Below are 22,571 nucleotides of genomic sequence, written 5' to 3'. Positions count from 1 at the left end.
CTGTCAACAAATGAATAAAGAAGATGCAGCACATACATACAGTGGAATGCTGCTCTGCCATAAAAAATAAAATACTGCCATATGCAGCAGTGTGGATGGGATGATCATACTAAGTGAAATAAGTCAGAAGAAAGGCAAATACCATATGATATCACTTATATGTGGAATCTACCATATGACACAAATGAATTTTACCAAACAGAAATGGATTCACAGACATAGAGAAGTGACCTGAGGGTGCCAAGGGGGCAAGCAGGGGAGGCATGAAGTGTGAGTTTGGGATTAGCAGATGCAAACTATTGTATATAGAATGGATAACAACAAAGTCCTACTGGAACACAGGGAACTATTAATATATTCAATACCCTATGATAAGCCGTAATGAAAAAGAATGTATATGAATAACAGAATCACCTTACTGTGCAACAGAAATTAGGGAAACATGTAAATCAACTATACTTCAATAAAAAAAATTTAAAAATTTATTAAAGGAATAAACTGAGTCCATACTAATGCATTTCACTCTAAGACTTTTGATAGGCTGTATGTGTGAGTGCTGAAGTTTTTCCTGCTGTTCCTCCCTTGTCTTTGACCTGGGAAGAAGTGGTCAAACCAACAGTTCAAACCAACTGCCAGCAGATTAGACCTCTGATGAAGAGTGGCTAGAGGTAGAGGATGCATACATCAGAGGCATGTCATATCCTCTGTGAACAGATACAAACTAGGCGGACCTTTCAGAAAGACTCGATAGCTAATACTGTAGGTAACTTAAAATGAAATTACAACTTCCAACCCCCTTTTCAGGAGAAACAGGAGATGGAACACAATTGATAGATTAAAATTTTGAACTAAATAAGCCAATTCTTAATTACAGATAAAACATTAAGAAACCCAGAGGATAGACAGGTGTCCCCTAAGGATGTGGACCAATCTGTGAGAGGCTGGCCAGCATGGCTCATAGATGAACTCAGATCTTTTCATCACCGGTGGCTCCCTTTTTCTGTCAACAAAGATATTTTCCTGGGGAACTGTGCCTGTGTTAAAAAAAAACAAAACAAAACAAAAAAACCCTTGCTACTTGATTTTCTACTGTGTCTGTTAACTTGTGACACACTTATATTCAAGACTATTAAAGAGTTAAAGCAAAAACTATTAGGAATCTACCTATCTAGTACCAGCATTTTGGATTAATTTCTAGAAGATGAATTACATTTCTCTAAGGCCTATTTCTTCAATTGATTAAAATTAAACAACATCAGAAGCTAACCCTTAATATTTTGTGAATGAGAACATGAGGCTACCCAAACAAAAGGCTGAATGTCCTAGTCTGTATCCAAACTCCAGAGCTGAACATACGCTTCCCTGTGAGACTGGGAAATAGCTGTGAGGCTAACTGTCCCCAATATTCTAATATTAGCTCAGCTGTTAAAACCCTCAGAGAAGGGGCTAGATAGATGTTCTTAGCCCCTGGAACTGTGCTTTCAGTGAGGCTTGGATCCATGCATGTTCTATATAAACTTTTTGGCTCTTGATACACACAAGGTACAATTATTTAAAAGGAGGGAAGAGAACAAACATAATGGAAGTTAGTTAAGAATGCAAATTCACTTATTGTAATTTTCCTGCAACCAGTAAAATAGGACCTTCAAATTATTTCTTTGTTGATTTTTCAATAAATATTACGGGTGTGTAACTACAAAGGGGTGAGGGTGGGGGAGGAAATGGAAAGAGAGAAGACACTCACCTAGTTCGGGTGCTTTGCTTAGCACAAATGCATAAGCCCAGAATTTGCTGACAGGTCCATTGTAAAAACCCTGGTCACAAACTGAATGCTTCAGGCCTTTGGTCATCACAGTGTACACCATATAAGCACCAGTTCGAAGAGCACCGAATATACTTCATAATGAAAAAAGAGAAGAAACAATATTCAGGAAAATAATTTCATGTCTAACATTAACCATTAGTAGAAGACTGCTGTTGGCAGAAATAGGCAGAACTGCACCACAATCATTTGCATTTCCCCAGAAGCATTTAAAAATGTTTTGTTAACAAGAGCAAGAAAACTACTCAGAGTTTTATTCTGAAGGCCATGCCACTTCACTCTTCACCCATGTTCCAAAAAGAGGTCATGGAAAAGGGGACTAGATCCAGGGCAGGATCTCAAGAACTCCAATTATCTTAGTGTTTCAACTTGACAACTATCCCTTGGGGATGAGAGGGAATTGGCCGAAAACTTTTGGAATTATCTCAGTTCTGTCCCTTGTCCAATCATTCTCCAAATCCCCTGCCTCTGTTCCCTTGAATCTCTCTAATCCATTTTTTTCGCACAGAAGCCAAAGGAAGAAGGCTGAGCTCTACTGCCAACCCTGCAGCCCACCCAGCTTCACTCCCTTGAGCTCCCAGAACTAGGCCCTGACACTGCGTCGACCCCGTTCTTCAGTGTCCTGTAATGTATCTGCCTCTGCATAGTCAGAGGTGCTCCAAGGGCTGAAAAAGTGAGATCGTGGCTTGAGAAGTAAACTTACATGTGGACTTGTTATCACGGAACCGCTAAAGAAACGGGAGAGCTCTGGAGTGTGTTGAGCTCAGTGATGTGAGTGAAGTATGAAAGGACTTGTCAACTGGAACACACAGCCTCCACCATGATGTGAACCCCATAGACATATGTTCCAGAGTTCACAAGCCATGTACATGAGTGAAGGGAGAGCTGACTGATCACGGGAGAGATGTGTTTGCCCATCTTTTTTTCTGGCAGCATTCCCTTTTTAGGTTCCAAAGTCAGTGAGCATAGAAAACAAACGTATGGTTACCAAAGGGGAAAGGGGGTTGGGGGAAGAATAAATTAGGAGTTTGGGATTAGCTGACACACACACTACTATATAAAAAATAGATAAACAACAAGGTCCTACTGTGTAGCACAGGGAACTATATTCAGTATCTTATAATAAACCATAATGGAAAATATGAAAAAGAGCTACACACACATATACATATATATGCATGTATAACTGAATCACTTTAGCATTTAAAATGTCTTTGTGTCGCTTGACTAAGTCATTCCACTCGGCTACCCCATCCACAAACATGCATCCGCTAGCGAGTACTAAAGGCCAGCTTTGCATAGAATACAGGTGATGAAGTTCAATTCTTGGCAGCTGCCGATTAATTAAGTGATGACTCTATGAGCAGCTTCTCTAATAACATACGACCTACCTTAAACAGAGTTACTCTTCCCAACTCATAAAAGCATTCTGCATAGGATTATTGGTATGATTTTACAGTTGCAGATCCCTGTTTAATCCTTCAGTGTCTTCCTGCTGAACACAGAATGTAACCCCCAACTCCTTAACAGAAACTGCCAGACTCTGGAGGGCCCCTCCTTCTTCACCCCTGCATCCTGCCACGCTCTTCCTGCTCCTGTGAGCCAATCACTCCAACAAGTTCTGATCCTTCCACTTTTCTGCCTTAGGACCTGTGCATATGCTATTTCCTCTTCTTGGGGAGCTTTTTTTCTGTGTTTACTTGAAGGCTGTTCTTCTTACTCTCTTATCTCAAAGAAATGTCCCCTCCTGGTGGAATGACCTAAAAGCCTTTAGAGTCAATAAACTTGTCCCAGTTTGAGAATGGGGAGTTGGATTTCATTGGTACTGTCAAATAATGGAGAACTTTCTGTCTTAACCTGAATTAATTTTTACTGTTTTGTCTTTATTCCACCAGACGATGGCTAAATTTCATATGAAAAGTAGCCACCATCACCAAATTATTAGCAAACTGGGGACTGATTGCTGCTGTGGAAGGTAGTACGCAAAAATGGATATGGCACTTCCACTGAGCCTACAGAGAGACATTCTGGTTGTCTATTCGGGGGCCAAGTCCCTTCCTCCTTCTCCATCTGAAAAGAATTCTGATTTTGTCCAGGTTTTCCCAAATCACGATTGCCTCCAGGAAGGTGATCTTTTCTTCAATTTAGGAGTAAACCCTAATTACCTAAGCAAGTTTTAGTAATCCCATTTCCCTTTCTCACAATGACTTGTTAGGATGGACAATGGCCCAATTCTAATCAATATGATGCGAGGAGAGAGCTGCTGGGGGCCTTCTGGGGAAAGTTTTCCTTGCTCATTACCACATACTACTTGGAAAAGCAGCAGACATCTGGCCACCAGGAGGAAGCTCCCTCGAGGATAATGTTCAGTGAGAGAGTATCGCAAAGTATTCCTCCAAGGTGTGACTGACCTGCTGAATGCACCAATCTTTCAGTGACTTTACCACAAAACTTCTTGGTTTGGGGCTAGAGCTTCCTTACTGTATAAGCTATTTGGAGTCCTGCTTTTTATTATTTAGACCCCAGAGCATCCTACTTTCAGGAAACCTCTGAACACTGGTTAACCTTTTGTGGCTGTCAAATATGTCTTGGTCACAGATGCTGCTGGTGAACCACCGACTGTATCAGTTGGCTGGTTTTCATAGACAGATACGTCAGTGGGAGATACATCAGTGATTTCTCTACCAGTTGAAAGCAAAGAAACACACACTTGATGCACTTCCAAGATGTATCAGTCCCTGCTCCTGAGGCCCCAGATCAGTGACTTTTCTGAACAATCAACATTGTGGAGACCATGTCTTTTCCTGCTGAGCCCCGCCCAGCACACCCAGGAAGCAGAGCCCTTCCTCCACCACATTTTGCTGCTTGACTATGTGCCTCAGACATGATCATAGTAGATCCAATGAAAGGAGTTTTGGAATAATGACTTTTTTTATCTTCCTGAGTTTCAAAAGTCACTGTAGTTTAACCATACCCAATATTCTAAGTATTGGCACAGCTATTCATTCTTTCATTTGTTAAAGACTCATTGGCAATGTTCCAGGTGCTAGGGTGACAAGAATCGGTACACGAACACTGGCTGCTGCTAGTAGTCCTGGAAGAGGAGGTGGCATTTGAGTTAGGGTTAAATAGGTATCCAGACTCTTAGGAGGGCACGAAGGGGAGGTCATTTCAGAGCACTGCAGAATTCAAAGTTTAGGTCTCACAGTGATCCACAATATTACTGGCAACAAGTCCATAGCTCATCTTATTGTCCCATGTCTGGACATGCGCCTCACCCCCTAAGCTCTGAACAATAAGGCTGACTCAAAACAGAGGACAGTGCACTTTTCAGGGAAAACCTCAGTGCCAGCCGTCGGGCGCATGTGTCTGAGGGCAAAGGCGCTTTGTTGTGATGTAACAATGCCACTGCCGGGGAGCCATCAGGGAGCTGCTTGGCCAATGGGGTTATTGTTATTTGTGGGAAACCAGTACCTCTGCCCCTAGCATATCTCAGCCACCGTGAGCTTTGGAACCAGGCAGCTTTCTGTTATAAGTGGGCACAGGGTTCTTAGACTGGGAGACTTCACCAAAATGTACTTTAAGGGAGGAGGCTTTTTCCCCTCCATAATTGATATGATGCAAGAGACAAATATACAGCTTATGTCTGGCTATTCCCAGTCCTTACTCATACTTATGGCAGACAGTACTCTTGCAATCTTGACACACTTTCCAGGCCACATGCCTAGATCACTGTGAGCCAATACCCATAGATTAGAGCTGCAAATTCCAATCACAGAGCTCTCATTAGTTTCATGACTAGACAAATTACTTAACCTCTCTCCGTCTTTATTCACCTGAATTAATACTTAATTTGTAAATTCTACAAATTTTATAGGACAATATAAGTAAGGTATTTAGTTAGCACACAGCCTCTCATATGTAGGTGCTGAATAAATTATTATACTATTATTTTTTTACTATAATAAAAAATTTTATTTTACTGCTGCTTTACTTCATCTGTCCTTCAGTGTTGAAAATCACTTTTAACTTTCTCCAGTTAAGACTAAATATCCTTAATTGAAATTATCCTAATTGAAATTATCCTAATTGAAAGTCAAGGAAATTGATAAATGTAGAATTTGATCGGCACTGATGATTATTCATGGTATTATGTGTTTTCTTCTTAAGTGTTATGGGCATTTTCTAACAAGAAGAAGAGATTGTTGAGCTCCTGGTTCATGTGAAATTTATCTTTCGATCAGATGATAAAGATTGTAAATCTAGGGCTTCAAAGAGGCTAAGAGTATGGGCCATTGTATTTAATGGGGGCATGTGACCACATACATCATCACACCCTTTTCCCAGCTGTAATGTCACACCAGCATCCTTTTTTTTTTTTTAAAGAAATACATTATTTTTCTTGCCTGAGTCTAGTTTTGATTATAACAGTTAATGGAAGAGGGGAGAGCTCAGTGGAGGTAGATGTTCCTGTCCTGCATCAGCTGCTGGGTCCTATTAGACAAGTGCCGGAAGATCGGGAAGTAACCACAGCCCTGATTAACTAAGGTGCTTCTTCTCAATCAGATGTTCTAGACTTCTGGCCCAGAAGAAGCCTGCTTCATCATCATTACCATTTGCCACAGCATGTACTCAAGGAGGTGCCAAGAATGCCCACTGGACTCCTACTGTGACACTCCGGGGATGAAGATGGGAACCTTCTATTTTGTACTGTACACACATTTCTGCATTGCCTGATTACTGGAAAGCAAGTTGGTATTAGATGGACAATTTAAAAAATACATTTTAAAATAGGCACCTACTTACAACTGATATGCTGAATAATCATGATGACACTAGCTTGCAACTTCTTAGAGAATGAGACAAAATACTAATCCCTGATCTGCCCGTGGATGACACATGGCACTGGTGAAGAAAGACTGACTCATTTATTGAACCAACATCTATGTAATCAGCATCCACCAAGTATCAGATATTATAATCCACTGGGGCAGGGAGAGACTCTCTACAGCTCATTATAAGTGGTAATAAACATATATATATATATAATATAAACAACTTTCAAATTCTGACAGAAACAACTCATGGAATAAACACTGGGGTCTCTTATAAAAAAGCTTGAGCAATATGGCTAATCTTTTAAAACTACGCTGTGATCATGAGGTCTGACTATGTATTTACCTGAGAAAAAGTTGAATAACTGTATTCTAATCTTCCAATTTTAGTGCCTTCTGGAAGTCAAAAATGGAATATCTCAGTAATGACTATAAGAATTCCAGAATTCTACCCTGAGAATAAAGAGCCATGAGTATAAATCATCAATAATACTTTCAATTATTTCTGCATGAACACTAAGAGTTGATAAAACCAGTTTTGCATTGCTTCCTTCTTGGCCCTCAACTTAAATGTATTTAGGGATCAAAACAAGGTTTCTCAAAGATTTTTTATTCTACAGTGCCAACCACACTGGTCTCCCTTCCTCTGCCCCCTACCCCCTGCTAACTCAATAACCAAAGGTGCAATCCCTTCCAGTATTGAGCAACAAAAATGTTTCATTACACTTGTATCTTGTCATCAGAAAAAAAAAATATTTACGAGATCTTATCAGTTGTCAAAAAATGGGGATGGCTGATCTAACAGTAGCAACTCTGTAAACATGGGCAAGGCCACTGATTTCCCCAATAACAAACTTTAACTCCATTACACTGTTTTAAAGCGAAGTGAAGTCGCTTAGTCATGTCCAACTCTTTGAGACCCCTGGACTGCAGCCCAGCAGGCTCCTCTGTCCAAGGGATTTTCCAGACAATAGTACTAGAGTGGATTGCCATTTCCTTCTCCAGGGGATCTTCCTGACCCAGGGATCGAACCCGGGTCTCCCACATTGTAGGCAGATGCTTTACCGTCTGAGCCAGACTCTGACAACTGTCCTAGACTCTGACAGTTTCCAGAATAGGAAGAATATTCAATGATCCCCGAATATGTTAAAGCAAATCAATGAGACCCAAAATATTACAGTGTGTGTGACAGGGAATGAAGGCATCTCCACATCGGTATCTTGTCTTTTTCGACAACCCACCTTTCCACACTTGAGGACACATATCTGTAATAGAGAATGTCTCCTTTTGTTTGGTCTAGACTGTTCCTTGCTACAAACATATTTTCCAATAATAATATAACAAGTCAAAGTCTGAAGCTTTTTTTTTTTTGTCCAATAAATGGGCAGTAAAATGGGGATGTATTGGATTGACCAAAAAGTTCCTTTATATTTTTCTGTATGATACTATGGAAAAAAACAGAATGAACTTTTCGCCAACCCCACACAATGTAGTTTTTAAAAATTTATTTTCTCTACTCCTCCTTCACTAACAATTCAGAGTGCACAATTTCACTTTTTACTGAGTGGTCATTTATAGCTGTGACTGATTGCTCTTGACTTGGACATTTAGTTGTATATCTCCATTAGAAAGTTTGAAGTTTCTTGTGGATCAAGAAAGTTGATGTTAAAACTACATAAAGTAATGAATATATATATATTTCTTCTTAAAAAAGAAAGGCAAAAGACAGCAAAGTAGTTGACTGAGGAGGCCTTAAAAATAGCTGAGAAAAGAAGGCAAAGGAGAAAGGGAAAGATATTCCCAACTCAATGCAGAGTTCCAGAGAATAGCAAGGAGAGAAAAGAAAGACTTCTGAAGCAAACAATGCAAAGAAATAGGGTAAAACAACAGAATGGGAAAGACTTGTGATCTCTTCAAGAAAATGAGAGGTACCAAGGGAAAGTTTCATGCAAAGATTGGCACAATAAAGGACAAAAATGTCAAGTACCTAACAGAAGCAGAAGATATTAAGAAGACATGGCAAGAATACACAGAACTGTACAAAAAAGCGCTTAAAGACCCATATAACCACGATGGTGTGGTCACTCACCAAGGGCCAGACATCCTGGAGTGCAAAGTCAAGTAAGCCTTAGGAAGTATCACTATGAACAAATCTAGTGGAAGTGATGGAATTCCAGCTGAGCTATTTCAAATCCTAAAAGATGATGTTGTTACAGTGCTTCACTCAATATGCCAGTAAATTTGGTAAACATAGCAATGGCCACAGGACTGGAAAAGGTCAGTTTTCATTCCAATCCCAAAGAGAGGCAATGCCAAAGAATGCTCAAACTACTGTACAATTGCACTCATTTCACATGCCAGCAAGATTATGCTCAAAATCCTTCAAGGAGGGCTTCAGCAGTACGTGAACCAAGACTCCAGATGTACAAGCTAGATTTAGAAAAGGCAGAGGAACAAGAGATCAAATCGACAACATATGCTGGATGATAGAAAGAGCAAGGGAATTAAAAAAAAAAAACAAAAAACCATCTACTTCTGCTTCATTGACTATGCTAAAGCCTTTGACTGTGTGGATCACAACAAATTGTGGAATAGTCTTAAAGAGATGGGAATACCTACCTCCTGAGAAACCTGTATGCAGGACAAGAAGCAGTAGTTAGAACTAGACATGGAATAACAGACTGGTTCAAAATTGGGAAAGGAATAAGTCCAAGCTGTATATTTGTCACTCTGCTTATTTAAGTTATATACAGAGTGCATCATGTGAAATGCTGAGCTGGATGACTCAGCAGCTGGAATCAAGATTGCTGGGGAAAATATCAACAACCTCAGATATGCAGATGATACCATTTTAATGTCATAAAGTAAAGAGGAACTAAGGAGCCTCTTGATGAAGGTGAAAGAGGAGACTGAAAGGCTGGCTTAAAACTCAACATTCAAAAACAAGATCATGGAGTCCAGTCCCATCACTTCATGGCAAAGAAGATGGGAAAATGTGGAAACAGTGTCAGATTTCATTTTCTTGGGCTCCAAAATCAACACCAATGGTGACTGTAGCCATGAAATTAAGACACTTGCTCCTTGGAAGAATAGCTATGACAAACCTAGACAGTGTATTAAAAAGCAGAGACATCGCTTTGCAGACAAAGGTCCGTATAGTCCAAGCTATGATTTTTCCAGGAATCATGTATGGACTATAAAGAAGGCTGAAGACCAAAGAATTGATGCTTTTGGACAGTAGTGCTGGAGAAGGCTTCCAAGAGTCCCTTAGACAGCAAGGAACTAATCCAGTCAATCCTAAAGCAAATCAACCTCTTAATCTCTTTTGGAATATTCCAAAATTAACTAGAACAGCAATAACTCCAGTGCAAGACAAATAGCACTGACCCATTAATTCCATTGCACAGTCTTAACCAGAGTTTGCAACTGAATATTCTATTGGAAGGACTGATGCTGAAGCTCTAATAGTTTGGCCACCTGACTCGAAGAGCTGACTCATTAGAAAAGACCCTGATGCTGGGAAAGACTGAGGGCAAGAGGAGAAGGGGACGACAGAGGATGAGATGGTTGGATACTATCACTGACTCAATGGACATGAGTTTGAGCAAACTCTAGGAGATAGTGAAGGACAGGGAAGCCTGGGATGCTGCAGTCCATGGAGTCGCAAAGCGTCAAACACAACATAGCAACTGAACAACATATATATATTCATCAAAATTGAAAATATACACATCTTTTGAAACCTAGCCATTTGGGACAACATGGGTGGACCTTGAAGAGGTTATTAGGTAAGTGGAAAAAATCAGACTGACAAATTCCATATAGTTTCACTCATATGTAGAATATGAGAAAACTAATAAACTGCTGCTGCTGCTGCTGCTAAGTCACTTCAGTCGTGTCTGACTCTATGCGACCCCAGAGAAGGCAGCCCACCAGGCTCCCCCGTCCCTGGGATTCTCCAGGCAAGAACACTGGAGTGGGTTGCCATTTCCTTCTCCAATGCATGAAAGTGAAAAGTGAAAGGGAAGTCGCTCAGTCGTGTCTGACTCTTAGCGACCCTGTGGACTGCAGCCCACCAGGCTCCTCCATCCATGAGATTTTCCAGGCAAGAGTACTGGAGTGGGGTGCCATTGCCTTCTCCGATGTAGAATATGAGACAACTAATAAACTAACAACAAAATAAATGAATAAACCAAACCAAACAAAAAAACATGTAAATGCAGAAGAGAGAGGGTACTGATTACCAGAGAGCAAAATGGGTAAGGGGGATCTACGCTATGGTAACAGATACTAGAAGTTTGCTGGTGAGCCAGCTGGAAGGTAGACAGAAGTAACAATGTTATGTTTTGATTGGGCTGGCCAAAAGGTTCATTTGGGGTTTTCTGTAACATCCTGTGGAATAATCTGAATGAATTTTTGGCCAACCCAGTACCAGGGGGCTTCCCTGCTGGCTCAGATGGTAAAGAATATGTCTGCTATGCAGGAGACTCAGGTTCAATCCCTGTATTAGGAAGATCCCCTGGAGAAGGGAATGGCAACCCACTCTAGCATTCTTGCCTGGAGAATCCCATGAACAGAGGACCCTGGTGGGCCACAGTCTATGGGGTGGCAAAGAGTCAGACACGACTGAGCGATCAACAACTTTGGATACCCATAAAACTTGTAAAATATTATGAGCCAATGTTACTGCAATTTAAAAAATTGATTAAAAAAAAAAGATGGCTAAGACATAATATAAACATCTCAATATACCTGATTAAATTAATTACAATGAAAACAATATAGCAATAAAATATACCAGGTACATTTGCCTTAGGTGTTGACATAGAAGAGCTCCAGGATATGTGGTGATTAAGTGAAAAATACAAGGAACAGAACATTCTATAGGATGATCCAGGTTGTATACATTTAAAAAAGATTATACATACATAGACTGTGAGTTGTAAAAAAATATATGAAGGTAAGCCACATGAAACCAGCTTCAGTTCTGGCTGACAAGTACTTAACTAGATGGTGGCATAGTATTTCACATTTAAACAAATTTACTGAGTCCCTACATGATGAAATTTTATTTTCATAACAACTTCATGTGGTCCCACTATGGTGTGGTATGTAACCTTCATGGTTACACAGACAGAGAGAGAAATAGGCATGGAGACGGCAGGGGACTGGCCTGAGATTACAGTTACTAAGTAGCAGAATCTTCTGACTATAGCTCCAGTCCTTTGCCCTTTACCCAGACCTGACCCTTCAGTTGCCAGTAGGCTTTCATTTAGTATAGTGATTCTCAAGTTGACTGGACGTTACAATCACCAAGATGCACGCTAAAACAGTTCTAATACCCAGGACCCATCTCATACCAATTCACTTGGCATCTTGGATGTGGAGGCACCGAGTGCTGGCTCTGCATTAAGGATGTCCTGGAGACTTCACCCTGCACACTGCCTTCCACTCCCTACTCCACAAGCCTTTGGATGCAGCCGTCCAGGTAACTGATGAAGACAGATGCCTGTCTCTGCGTCACTGCTGTCCTAGGTGAGAGCTCTTCTCTCTGAATTTCACCACTGATGGGATGCCATCTGACTCATGCTTGGGTGAGTGGAGACTTGCTCCTGACTAAGGTTTATTGACTGTCACCAACATATGGAAAGAACAATGTGCCGATTCCTGGACTTTTAAGATGGGAACAATGAGATAAAGTCTTAAGTGACCCTAATTAAGTATGGCAGAAAATTAAAAAAAGAGATTTGAATGAACTAAAAAGAACCTGAAAGTAAATGTGGGCATAGTAGAAATTAATGTTGAAGCAAAAAACTCACCAGAACTACAAAAGTGGTTACATATCTTGTTTCTACAGAAAGCTTTGTTCCTTTGAGAAAACTCTTAATCTCTTGTGGAATATTCCCAAATTACTAGGCAATGGTAACTCCAGTGCCAAGAAAAATAGCATTGACCCATTGATTCCATTGCACAGTCTGAACTAGGGTTTGCAACTGCAAGAAGAAATCAAACTTTTTTTTCCACCTGAGAGATGATTAATGAAAATTTCATTGGGAGAGTACTTGAATATATATAGCATTATTTGTATAAATGGTCTCTCCTCTGACCCAAAAACTGAAACAAAAAATAAAGAAAGTGAGGAGGGAAGAGAAAAGTAACTATGATGCTCAGCTTTCCACATCCTCAAAACTGGGGACTAGGAATGTCTTTTAGGATTTGAGCCCTAAAATTATGTGAGGTCATGTTTTACTCATAAGAAAGGGAGGAGACGTAAGCCATAAGTTTCTGCTCTCTATGTGCCCAATTCCTTTTGTCAGGCTGTTCTAAAAATCCATTAGATAAATGGATGCATGAAATGAAAAAGAATTGCAACATGTCACAAAATGGCTGTGAGGAGGCCTTACAAATAACTGAGAAAAGAGGAGAAGCTAAAGGCAAAGGAGAAAAGGAAAGATACACCCATTTGAATGCAGAGTTCCAAAGAATAGCAAGGAGAGATAAGAAAGACTTCTTAAGCAAACAATGCAAAGAAATAGAGGAAAACAACAGAATGGGAAAGACTAGAGATCTCTTCAAGAAAATTAGAGATACCAAGGGAACATTTCATGCAAAGATGGACTCAATAAAGGACAGAAACAGCAAGGACCTAACAGAAGAAGTGATTAAGAAGAGGTGGCAAGAATACACAAAAGAACTGTACAAAAAAGGTCTTAAAGACCTGGATAACCATGATGGTTGGGTCACTCACAGGGAGTGTGAAGTCAAGCAGGGCTTAGGAAGCATTACTACAAACAAAGCTAGTGGAGATGATGGAATTCCAGTCGAGCTATTTCAAATCCTTAAAAATGATGCTGTGAAAGTGCTGCTCTCAATATACCAGCAAATCTGGAAAACTCAGCAGTGGCCACAGGACTGGAAAAGGTCAGTTTTCATTCTAATCCCAAAGAAAGGCAATGTCAAAGAATGCTCAAACTACCAGACAATTGCACTCATTTCAATGCTAGCAAGGTAATGCTCAAAATCCTTCAAGCTAGGATTCAACAGTATGTGAACAGAGAATTTCCAGACGTTCAAGCTAGATTTAGAAAAGGCAGAGGAACCAGCCTTTGCCAACATCCACTGGATCATCGAAAAAGCAAGAGAATTCCAGAAAAGCATCTACTTTTGCTTTATTGACTATGCCAAAGCCTTTGACTGTGTGGATCACAACACACTGCGGAAAATTCTTCAAGAGATGAGAATACCAGACCACCTGACCTGCCTCCTGAGAAACCTGTATGCAGGTCAAGAAGGAACAGTTAGAACCGGACACAGAACAACAGACTGGTTCCAAATTGCCCAGTCACAGCCAATATCAACACCAAAGTTAAGAGACTGCCTGATAAATGACTCAGCACTTGCAGCCATAAATTGAATCCATTTATCACTAAAGGTGAAGAATCAGTGATGAGTGGTTGAAGGAAACAAAGAGAGATAAACATCAGTACAAATGTCTTGGGATAGGAGTGCTACAGAGCATGAGAGGAGGAGGATGAAATCGGAACGTTTCTCATAATATACTATATATAAATATATGTTATAGGATGTATCAAGTTTTTATTCTTGTTGTTCAGTTGCTAAGTCATGTCCCATTCTTTGGGACCCCACAAACTGCAGCATGCCAGGCTTCCCTGTCCTTCTCTATCCCCCAAAATTTGCTCAAACTCATATCCATTGAGTCAGTGATGCCACCCAACCATCTCATCCTCTGTCGTCCCCTTCTCTTCTTGCCTTCAATCTTTCTCAGCATCAGGGTCTTTTCCAATGAGTCTGTTGTTTGCATCAGGTAGCCAAAGTATTGGAGCTTCAGCATCAATCCTTCCAGTGAATATTCAGGATGGATTTCCTTCAGGATTGACTGGTTTGATCTCTTTGCTGTCCAAGAAACAGTCTTTTCCCGCACCACAATTTAAAAGTACCATTTCTTCAGTGCTCAGCCTTCTTTATGGCCTTCATTATAGAATCTTAATGAACTCAACCATTATCAACAAACCCTCTTAGCAGGTTCATAGAAATTTCAGATTAAGGAACCCATTGTTATTGTTACATGTAAATATCAGAGTTCATAATCCTTCCTTGAATCCTGAGACAAGAATCTGGCACTCAACGTAAGTAAAATCATTGTACATATATCCCTTTACAAAAATTAAATTTTATCAGATTGTTTCTACCTAGGTTTATTCATTTAAAAATACTACTAACTTTTTATTTCTCACAGTGTGAAAGTTCCTATGATGTGCTGACAAACACACAACATCAGTAGGAAAAAATAAAAATGTTCCTGGAGATTTAATCCATCCAGGCAGCTGATTTATTTCAAAAGAAGAAACAACTAATTCTCCCATCAGAATTGCTAAAGCTAAGAGAAAGGGACAATATCAATGGTTGGAGAGAATGAGGAGCAACTGGAATTTTCACATGCTGTTGGTGAGAACTTAAATTGGTACAAACTCTTTGGAAAACATTTAAGCCAAACCCTCTGACTGAGCAATTCCTCTCTTAAGTAAAAACCGAGCAGAAATGCCAACATACTACACACTGCTGCTGCTAAGTCGCTTCAGTCGTGTCTGAAGACTCTGTGCGACCCCATAGACGGCAGCCCACCAGGCCCCGCCGTCCCTGGGATTCTCCAGGCAAGAACACTGGAGTGGGTTGCCATTTCCTCCTCCAATGCATGAAAGTGAAAAGTGAAGGTGAAGTCGCTCAGTCGTGTCCGACTCTTAGCGGCCCCATGGACTGCAGCCCACCAGACTCCTCCACCCATGGGATTTTCCAGGCAAGAGTACTGGAGTGGGGTGCCATTGCCTTCTCCATAGTACACACTAAAGGACAGGTATTCAAATGTTCACAACAGCATTATTCATAATATCTACATAGTAAAAACCAAATGTCAACCTACCATAGAGTAAAATAAATGAATAAATGAAGTACTATAGAGTAATAAGAACAAAGCAGCAACTTCTATATGCAAAACATGGATGATACTCACAAATGTAATGAATGAAAGAATCTGGACATGCAAGGATATACATTGTGTGATCCTGTTCATGCGAAGTTCAAATACAGGCAGAGATTACTTTTGGAGAGGTAACAGTTGGGAAGGGGCACAGAGGGAAGCTTCCGAGGTGCTGGTAACATTCTATACTTTGACTGGGGTGGGGATTACACAAGTGAGTTCACTTTGTTTAAAAAAAAAAAAATCGTGCTCTACATTAATTATTTGTGCATTTTTCTGAATATATATGAATATCTCAAATAAAAAGGCTTACAGAAAAAGAAAGTGATATGTAAACTGATGAAAAGGAGCCACTCTGGCCAAGACCTGGAGAAGAACACGACAGGGACAGGAGACAGCAGAGCAGGAGTGAGCTGTGTGTGCTTGTGGTGTGAGGCTGGCAGGTGACAGAGGCAGGAGGGAAATGCGCTTCAACACGTGGACAGAGCCCAGCACTGGTAGGGCCTTTGAGGGTTTCATATGTCACAATGATAGTAATATTAAAAATTAACAATGAACGTCATAAAATGTACTTCATTCTAACTGCACTGCATAGACATTGATGGATTTTAAGCAAGGGAGTGACACAATATTAATATATGTTTTTAATGATCACTCAGACCACTGTGTGAAGAATAGACTATAATACAATCAAAGACAACCACAATAATTAATGTAACATTAATAGCTAATCATAGGGACTTCCCTGATGGTCCAGTGGTTAAGACTCCACCTTGCAATACAGGGGACTCGGGTTCGATCCCTGATTGGGTAACTAAGATCCCACATGTCTCAAAGAAACTAAGCCTGCAGGCTACAACTAGGGAGTCCGTGAGCCCCAGCTGTATCACAAAAGATCCATCGTGACTTAACGAAGATCCTGGGTGTTGCAGCTAGGACCTGACACAGCCAGATAAATAAATAAAATTAAAAAAAATAGATAATCATATATAATTAAGACTAATGTGTAATTATGAATACTATTAAATGATAATTTATCATTATGTAAGAAATCCACCAGGGAGAACATTTAAAAGGATATTATATCCCTATTTCCAAATGAAAGAGGCGGTCACAGCAGACATGAACAGAAAGCAGCAGACAAATCTGTATACCTGAGAGGATGCCCTGGACCACTGTGAGTGGGGCCAAATAACAAGGAGGAAGACAAAGATTTCTGGCCTGATGAACAAGAATGGGATAATGATGCCAGGTACTTAGCTAGAGAGGACTTGACCTAGTAATTAACTTATCTGCATGTTAATTAAGTCATAGAGGAAATCCAGACCTCTGTTTAGGGACATAAGACAGGAGATGCCTACCATATACACGTCTAAGTGAAGATGAAGTAGCTTTAGATGAAGGGAAGTTTGTAGTTTAGGGAAGGGATCAGGGCTGGACACTTCAGTATAAGAGTCATTTGATATTTAAACATGGGCTGAATAAGGTGAGATCCCTTAGGGACAGAACTGAAATAGAGGGGAAGAGAGCACCTGAGCCCTAGGACACTTTGACTTCCAGACGTCAGAGCAGAGGGGTGCAATGGAGCACTGCTGCAGAGGGAGTGAGGAAGCTGCTGGAAGGCCCACTAGAGTGGTCGCCTGAGCACAGAGCTGCCTGCTGAGGGTGAAGGCAAAGCTTACTCCCTCACTGAGCCTCGTAAATAGGACGCCATCAGGCCACCCTGATTGCAAAGTTTGATAAGCTTTATTAAAAAGATAAACAATTATAGCATATAGACTTTAGAAAATTCAGAAAATACAGAGGAAAAGACCAATCATGATCCTATAAACATAACACAATGGTTATAATTTTTAATGCCTTCCAGTCTTGTTCACTTTCCATTCATGGTTGAGCTTAGAGTACCTAAGCAGAGAGGCCTACCTAAGTACATTTCCAACTTATCATCAGCAATTTTCCCATGTTGCTACCCAGTTTTCCTGAACCCCCTATTTAATATCTGCATCATGATTCCACCGGATGTTTGCACTGTAACTTACCACTCCCTTCTTTCTTTCTTTCTATATTGCTTATTTAAGTGCCAATAATGCTGCCATAAACATCATACAGGAAGCCTCTCCTTGTTTGACTTTATTTCCTTGCAATATATTCCCCACGGTGAAATTTTGAGTTCAGGGACTGGCTGTGAACCTTTTCCATTAAACAGGTTCAGGTAGCGTTGAGTTTGAGGCCAGATGGGGCAGCCAAGAGAGAAAATGCAGACGGATAATGGAACAGGAACTCAAGACTTGGCAAATCAGGTGTGCATGTTGAGCGGAGGGAGGTGGGGTGGAGAAACCAGAATTAGGGAGAGATCTCCCTCACAGGAAGTCATAGTGGAGGTCTGAGACACTGTTGGGGGGTGGCTGGCTTTGCCTCGCCCGGCTCTGCCAAGATGGCTTTTGGTTGACCAGGAAGCTGATTGTGATATAACGCACCTGAGTGAATACTCCATGGTGCTGGAGAAAGTCTGTAGAAAGGCAGAGGCACAGTAAGAAATGCATGAGTAAGGATCAAGCGTGCTGGACTTGGCAGTCAGCCTGTCACCCTGTAGGGCAGCTCACCATACACTGAACATCTTCTGAGTCTCTTGCTGTTCTATTGCTGGTGTGTATGTAGGGCTATGTGTGTGTGTGTAGGGGGGAGTTATCTAGATTTCAGGTTAGAGGATAGGGTGAAATTACACAGGAATTTTAATGACAGTAAACCATGGAGGTCAATAAAAATGCAGATTTCCAAGCTCTACCACCAGAGGTGCCAATTTAATAGCTTTGGAGGAAGACCCAGAGCTGGGAATTTTTAATAGACATTCCAGATGTTTTGAAGCAGTTTGAGAAACAGTTGTTTCTCCTCCTTCCCTTGTAAGATCATATTCCCCCTCTTATGTAAGCCTCTCACAAAGTCTTTCTGGAATGAGGACTTTTATTTCTGATTTTCTCAGTTATGTGAGCAGCATGGCATTGAGCACACAGTATGGGTTTTTAAGTCAGACCAACTAAATGTGGTCCTGTCACCTATAAGCCGTAAGTTTCTTCATCACTCTATGCAAAATAGCAACGTAGATGCATTTTACATAGATTTGGATCATGACATTGTGAAATACTGATGTATTATATGATATTAATCAGAATGTACCTATATGTAAAATCTGAAGGACTATGAATCCCCCACATCTAAAATACACTCAAGAATCATACAATTTCAAAGCTGGTGGACCTGATTTAAACTACCTTTATAGTGTTGCCCACAGGCGCACCACAGCAATGAGGAACAGAAATACCCAGAGCTTTGGTCATTATCTTTTGAACCACTCTTTCGTTCAGGTGCCTCAGAAGTCTTAATGGTGATTTTGGTGACTACTGGGGGCTGTTAGTTTAACAATCATTGTTGCTAAATTATAACAATGCTATTTGAGTAGTCATTAAGTGGAGGGGTCAGTGGTAGAACCAAGAACTTTCAAATGAAGAAACAAAAGTTAGATATGATGAAAAGTTACTCTTCAGTTTAGTTCAGTTCAGTCGCTGAGTTGTGTCCTACTCTTTGCAACCCCATGAATTTTAGCACGCCAGGCCTCCCTGTCCATTACCAACTCCCAGAGTTCACCCAAACTCACGTCCATCGAGTCGGTGATGCCATCCAGGCATCTCATCCTCTGTCGTCCCCTTCTCCTCCTGCCCCCAATCCCTCCCAGCATCAGAGTCTTTTCCAGTGAGTCAATTCTTCGCATGAGGTGGCCAAAGTATTGGAGTTTCAGCTTTAGCATCATTCCTTCCAAAGAACACCCAGGATTGATCTCCTTCAGAATGGACTGGTTGGATCTCCTTGCAATCCAAGGGACTCTCAAGAGTCTTCTCCAACACCACAGTTCAAAAGCATCAATTCTCCGGCACTCAGCTAGGTATATATTTGTTGCGTTTAAAATTATTCCTATGGGAAAATGCTTTTGAATTATGAAAGTTCTAAATTATTTGAAATATACAAAGAACTCATCTCACCTGGAAAAATGTGACCTCCCTAGGATAGAGTTTTCTGTTGTGAGGATGAATACAACAGTGTAGATAAAGTAACCAGCATATACCATCTGATCTGATTATTAGGTTTGGAAATGTAGAGCAAAACCTATTATTTCCTCTCTATTCTAAACAAAGGGGATCTGTTCACTTTAAATCAGGGTAATCTTTAAAAATTTTGGAAAATAAGGAGCTTTCAGGACAATAAAAATTTCCCATTCAACATTGAGATCTACTTCTGTTCCCCTGCCCCAGCAAAGGCTTTCATGAATTACCTAAATAAAAGTCCCAATGAAGCCTGGTTGAAATTCTCAGCTCTTCGATTATTAGGGTAGCCTAGGAGTAGATAACGGAGAAGGCAATGGCACCCCACTCCAGTATTCTTGCCTGGAAAATCCCATGGATGGAGGAGCCTGGAAGGCTGCAGTCCATGGGGTCGCGAAGAGTCAGACATGACTGAGCGACTTCACTTTCACTTTTCACTTTCATGCACTGGAGAAGGAAATGGCAACCCACTCCACTGTTCTTGTCTGGAGAATCCCAGGGATGGGGGAGCCTGGTGGGCTGCCGTCTATAGGGTAACACAGAGTTGGACATGACTGAAGCGACGCAGCAGCAGCAGGAGTAGATAATAAGTCTGATTTCCTCTTTCTATTGTCTGTGGTTTTGACTGGATGGTTCTCTACTTTGCATTGTTAGTCAAAGCAAAAGGACCACTTTTGAGAAAATTGCTCCTTTAGAAATATTCTTTTAAAAATCCAGTCACTATTCTTATACCTTGGCCCACATTTCTTTCCTACTACAAGATCAGGGTTTTCTGAATAGCCTGAAAACTTGGCAGTTCTAGAGGGTAATTATCCTCATTTTTGGACTTGATCCAATACAGGAAACAATAAGACTTCCGGAAGGTTTTGCAAGCCCAGCTGTCTCTGACAGTTCTCATTCTGCAAACATACTTGAATGAGTTTCTTAGTGCACCTGTCACTAATGTCACAGCAGAGCCACTCAGCCTTACCTTGTCTGTGTAGCTACTTAAACTGCATTAAAAAATAATAATTTAAAACTTATGGTGGGATAGAGGAGGAGTTAATTTTTTAAAGTACCTCCGATTTTTTGGTTGGTTTTTGGTACAAAATACTTTTAATCAAAGTGATTTCTACCAGTTTTGTTTTGTCAAAAGTGCTCATTTTGTCCTTAAAAATCAGTCACTTTGGTTCTAGTCTTTCCTTTTTGAATAAATATTAAAAAAAAAAAATATGGTTTTATTGATTTTAAAAACATTTTAAATTATAAGTCTATTTAGGATTTATAGAACATTTCATAGGGCTTTGCCCAGAAGTTTCAAGGAAACATGAGACAGTGGTATAGAAGCTTACACAGCCTTTGGTCATTTCTCCTCAAAGCCTTCAGTGGAACTAAGTATGGAGTTTGTTTTCACCGAAGCCAACATCAGGGTTTTATGGCTTGTATATTTCATGAGAACAAATATTACTTTCTATCCAAATGCTGAGCGCAGCAAGAGTAAGTGAAAGCAGGAGGACTTACTTGGGTATACTGGTGTTTTAATGTAGAGACTCTATTATTTAACTTAGCCACAACTTTCACAACAGATTTCCGTTTCCTCTTTAAAAAAAAAAAAAAGTCTTTTTTTGGGGGGGGGGGGGTTATTTGATTTTTTCCCTTTCTGGCAGATGCTACTTTGATAAATATTTCAAGTGATAATCACGTATTTAGGATAAAGTATTTTTAAAAAAATCAAAATTAACAGTTCAGCCTTTTCCTCATGAAGAAATAGATATTCAGTCTTTTCCTCATGAAGAAATAATGGACACTGTGTATGAAAACATGCATTTGGCTGAATATAAAACTCTACAGGCTGCCTACACACCTGGTGTCCATTTCTATTGGCAGTCTCACAAATGGATCAACACTGCATCTCTGCATTTCTCAATAACTGAAATCACTAACAGATCACGTGCCTTTTAAAAAAAATTTAGTCATGGGCACTGGGTGCTAACATTGTGGACTACACGGGATTCTTGCCCGATGAAAACTTGCAATCAGATGGGCCATCTTTTCTCCTCAGAGCTGCTCACTGTTCTGATGTGGTATCATTGCATCAGGACAGCAAGTCATAAATATTACCAATGTAGTGCTCCTACCCAAAGGGCTGTGGGCTGCAGAAGAGCACAGTCATGATGATGACTAGGACTACGAGGAGGAAGAGAGCAGTAATTTAGCCCCTAGGGCAGTAGGTGCTTCGCAGCAATTTTCTTTGTAAAGCACAATAGGCTTTAGGTTTATTGCCTAGCAGTAAGCAAGGGAAAATTACTTAAACCTCTCTGAGATTCAGTTTCCTCATTTGTAAAAGGAGACAACATATATATACCTCAAGGCAGCTGTGAAAGTCAGATCCCTGGCTGGGGAACTAAAATCCCATATACCACATGTCATGGCCATTAAAAAAATGTTAACTTAAAAAAAAAAAAATGTGGGCACGGGTGTACCCATGGCTGATTCTTGTTGACATTTGACAGAAAGCCACAAAATTCTGTAAAGCAATTATCCTTCAATTAAAGAAATAAAGTGGCAAAAATAAATAAAAAAGCATCGGTCCTCCAAAAAAATAAATAAATAAAAGAAAAGAAATACACAAGGCAGGAAAATGGGTCTTTGCTTTAACTTTTAATGACTTCAAACTTTAAGCCCATTCTCCTCAATGCATTTAGAGAGAAGTCCTTAAGGAATGCAGGAAATGTCATACATTTACATCCTAGAGGTGTCAATCAGCGGATTCAAGCATGCTCAAGTGCAATTCCCTCACTGCTCGGGGTGGCAAAAGACGGGTTTGGTCTCAGCAAGAATGGAAG

General features: G+C 40.4%; 1 protein-coding gene across 3 annotated transcripts in view; it reads right to left on the bottom strand.

Moving 5' to 3' along the window:
* The window catches only part of ELOVL6 (ELOVL fatty acid elongase 6), a 136,307-nt gene that overhangs the window by 15,770 nt on the left and 97,966 nt on the right, over positions 1–22,571 (bottom strand). For all 3 annotated transcript variants that reach the window (XM_010858535.1, XM_010858533.1, XM_010858534.1), the window contains one exon: positions 1,745–1,896. In XM_010858535.1, the coding sequence (XP_010856837.1) occupies positions 1,745–1,896 (152 nt within the window). The remainder of the gene's footprint in view (positions 1–1,744; positions 1,897–22,571) is intronic.

This window comes from Bison bison, unplaced genomic scaffold, assembly GCF_000754665.1.
Source record: "Bison bison bison isolate TAMUID 2011002044 unplaced genomic scaffold, Bison_UMD1.0 scf7180017864389, whole genome shotgun sequence".
In the NCBI taxonomy this organism is placed as follows: domain Eukaryota; kingdom Metazoa; phylum Chordata; class Mammalia; order Artiodactyla; family Bovidae; genus Bison; species Bison bison.
This window is presented reverse-complemented; position numbering and strand designations above follow the sequence as displayed.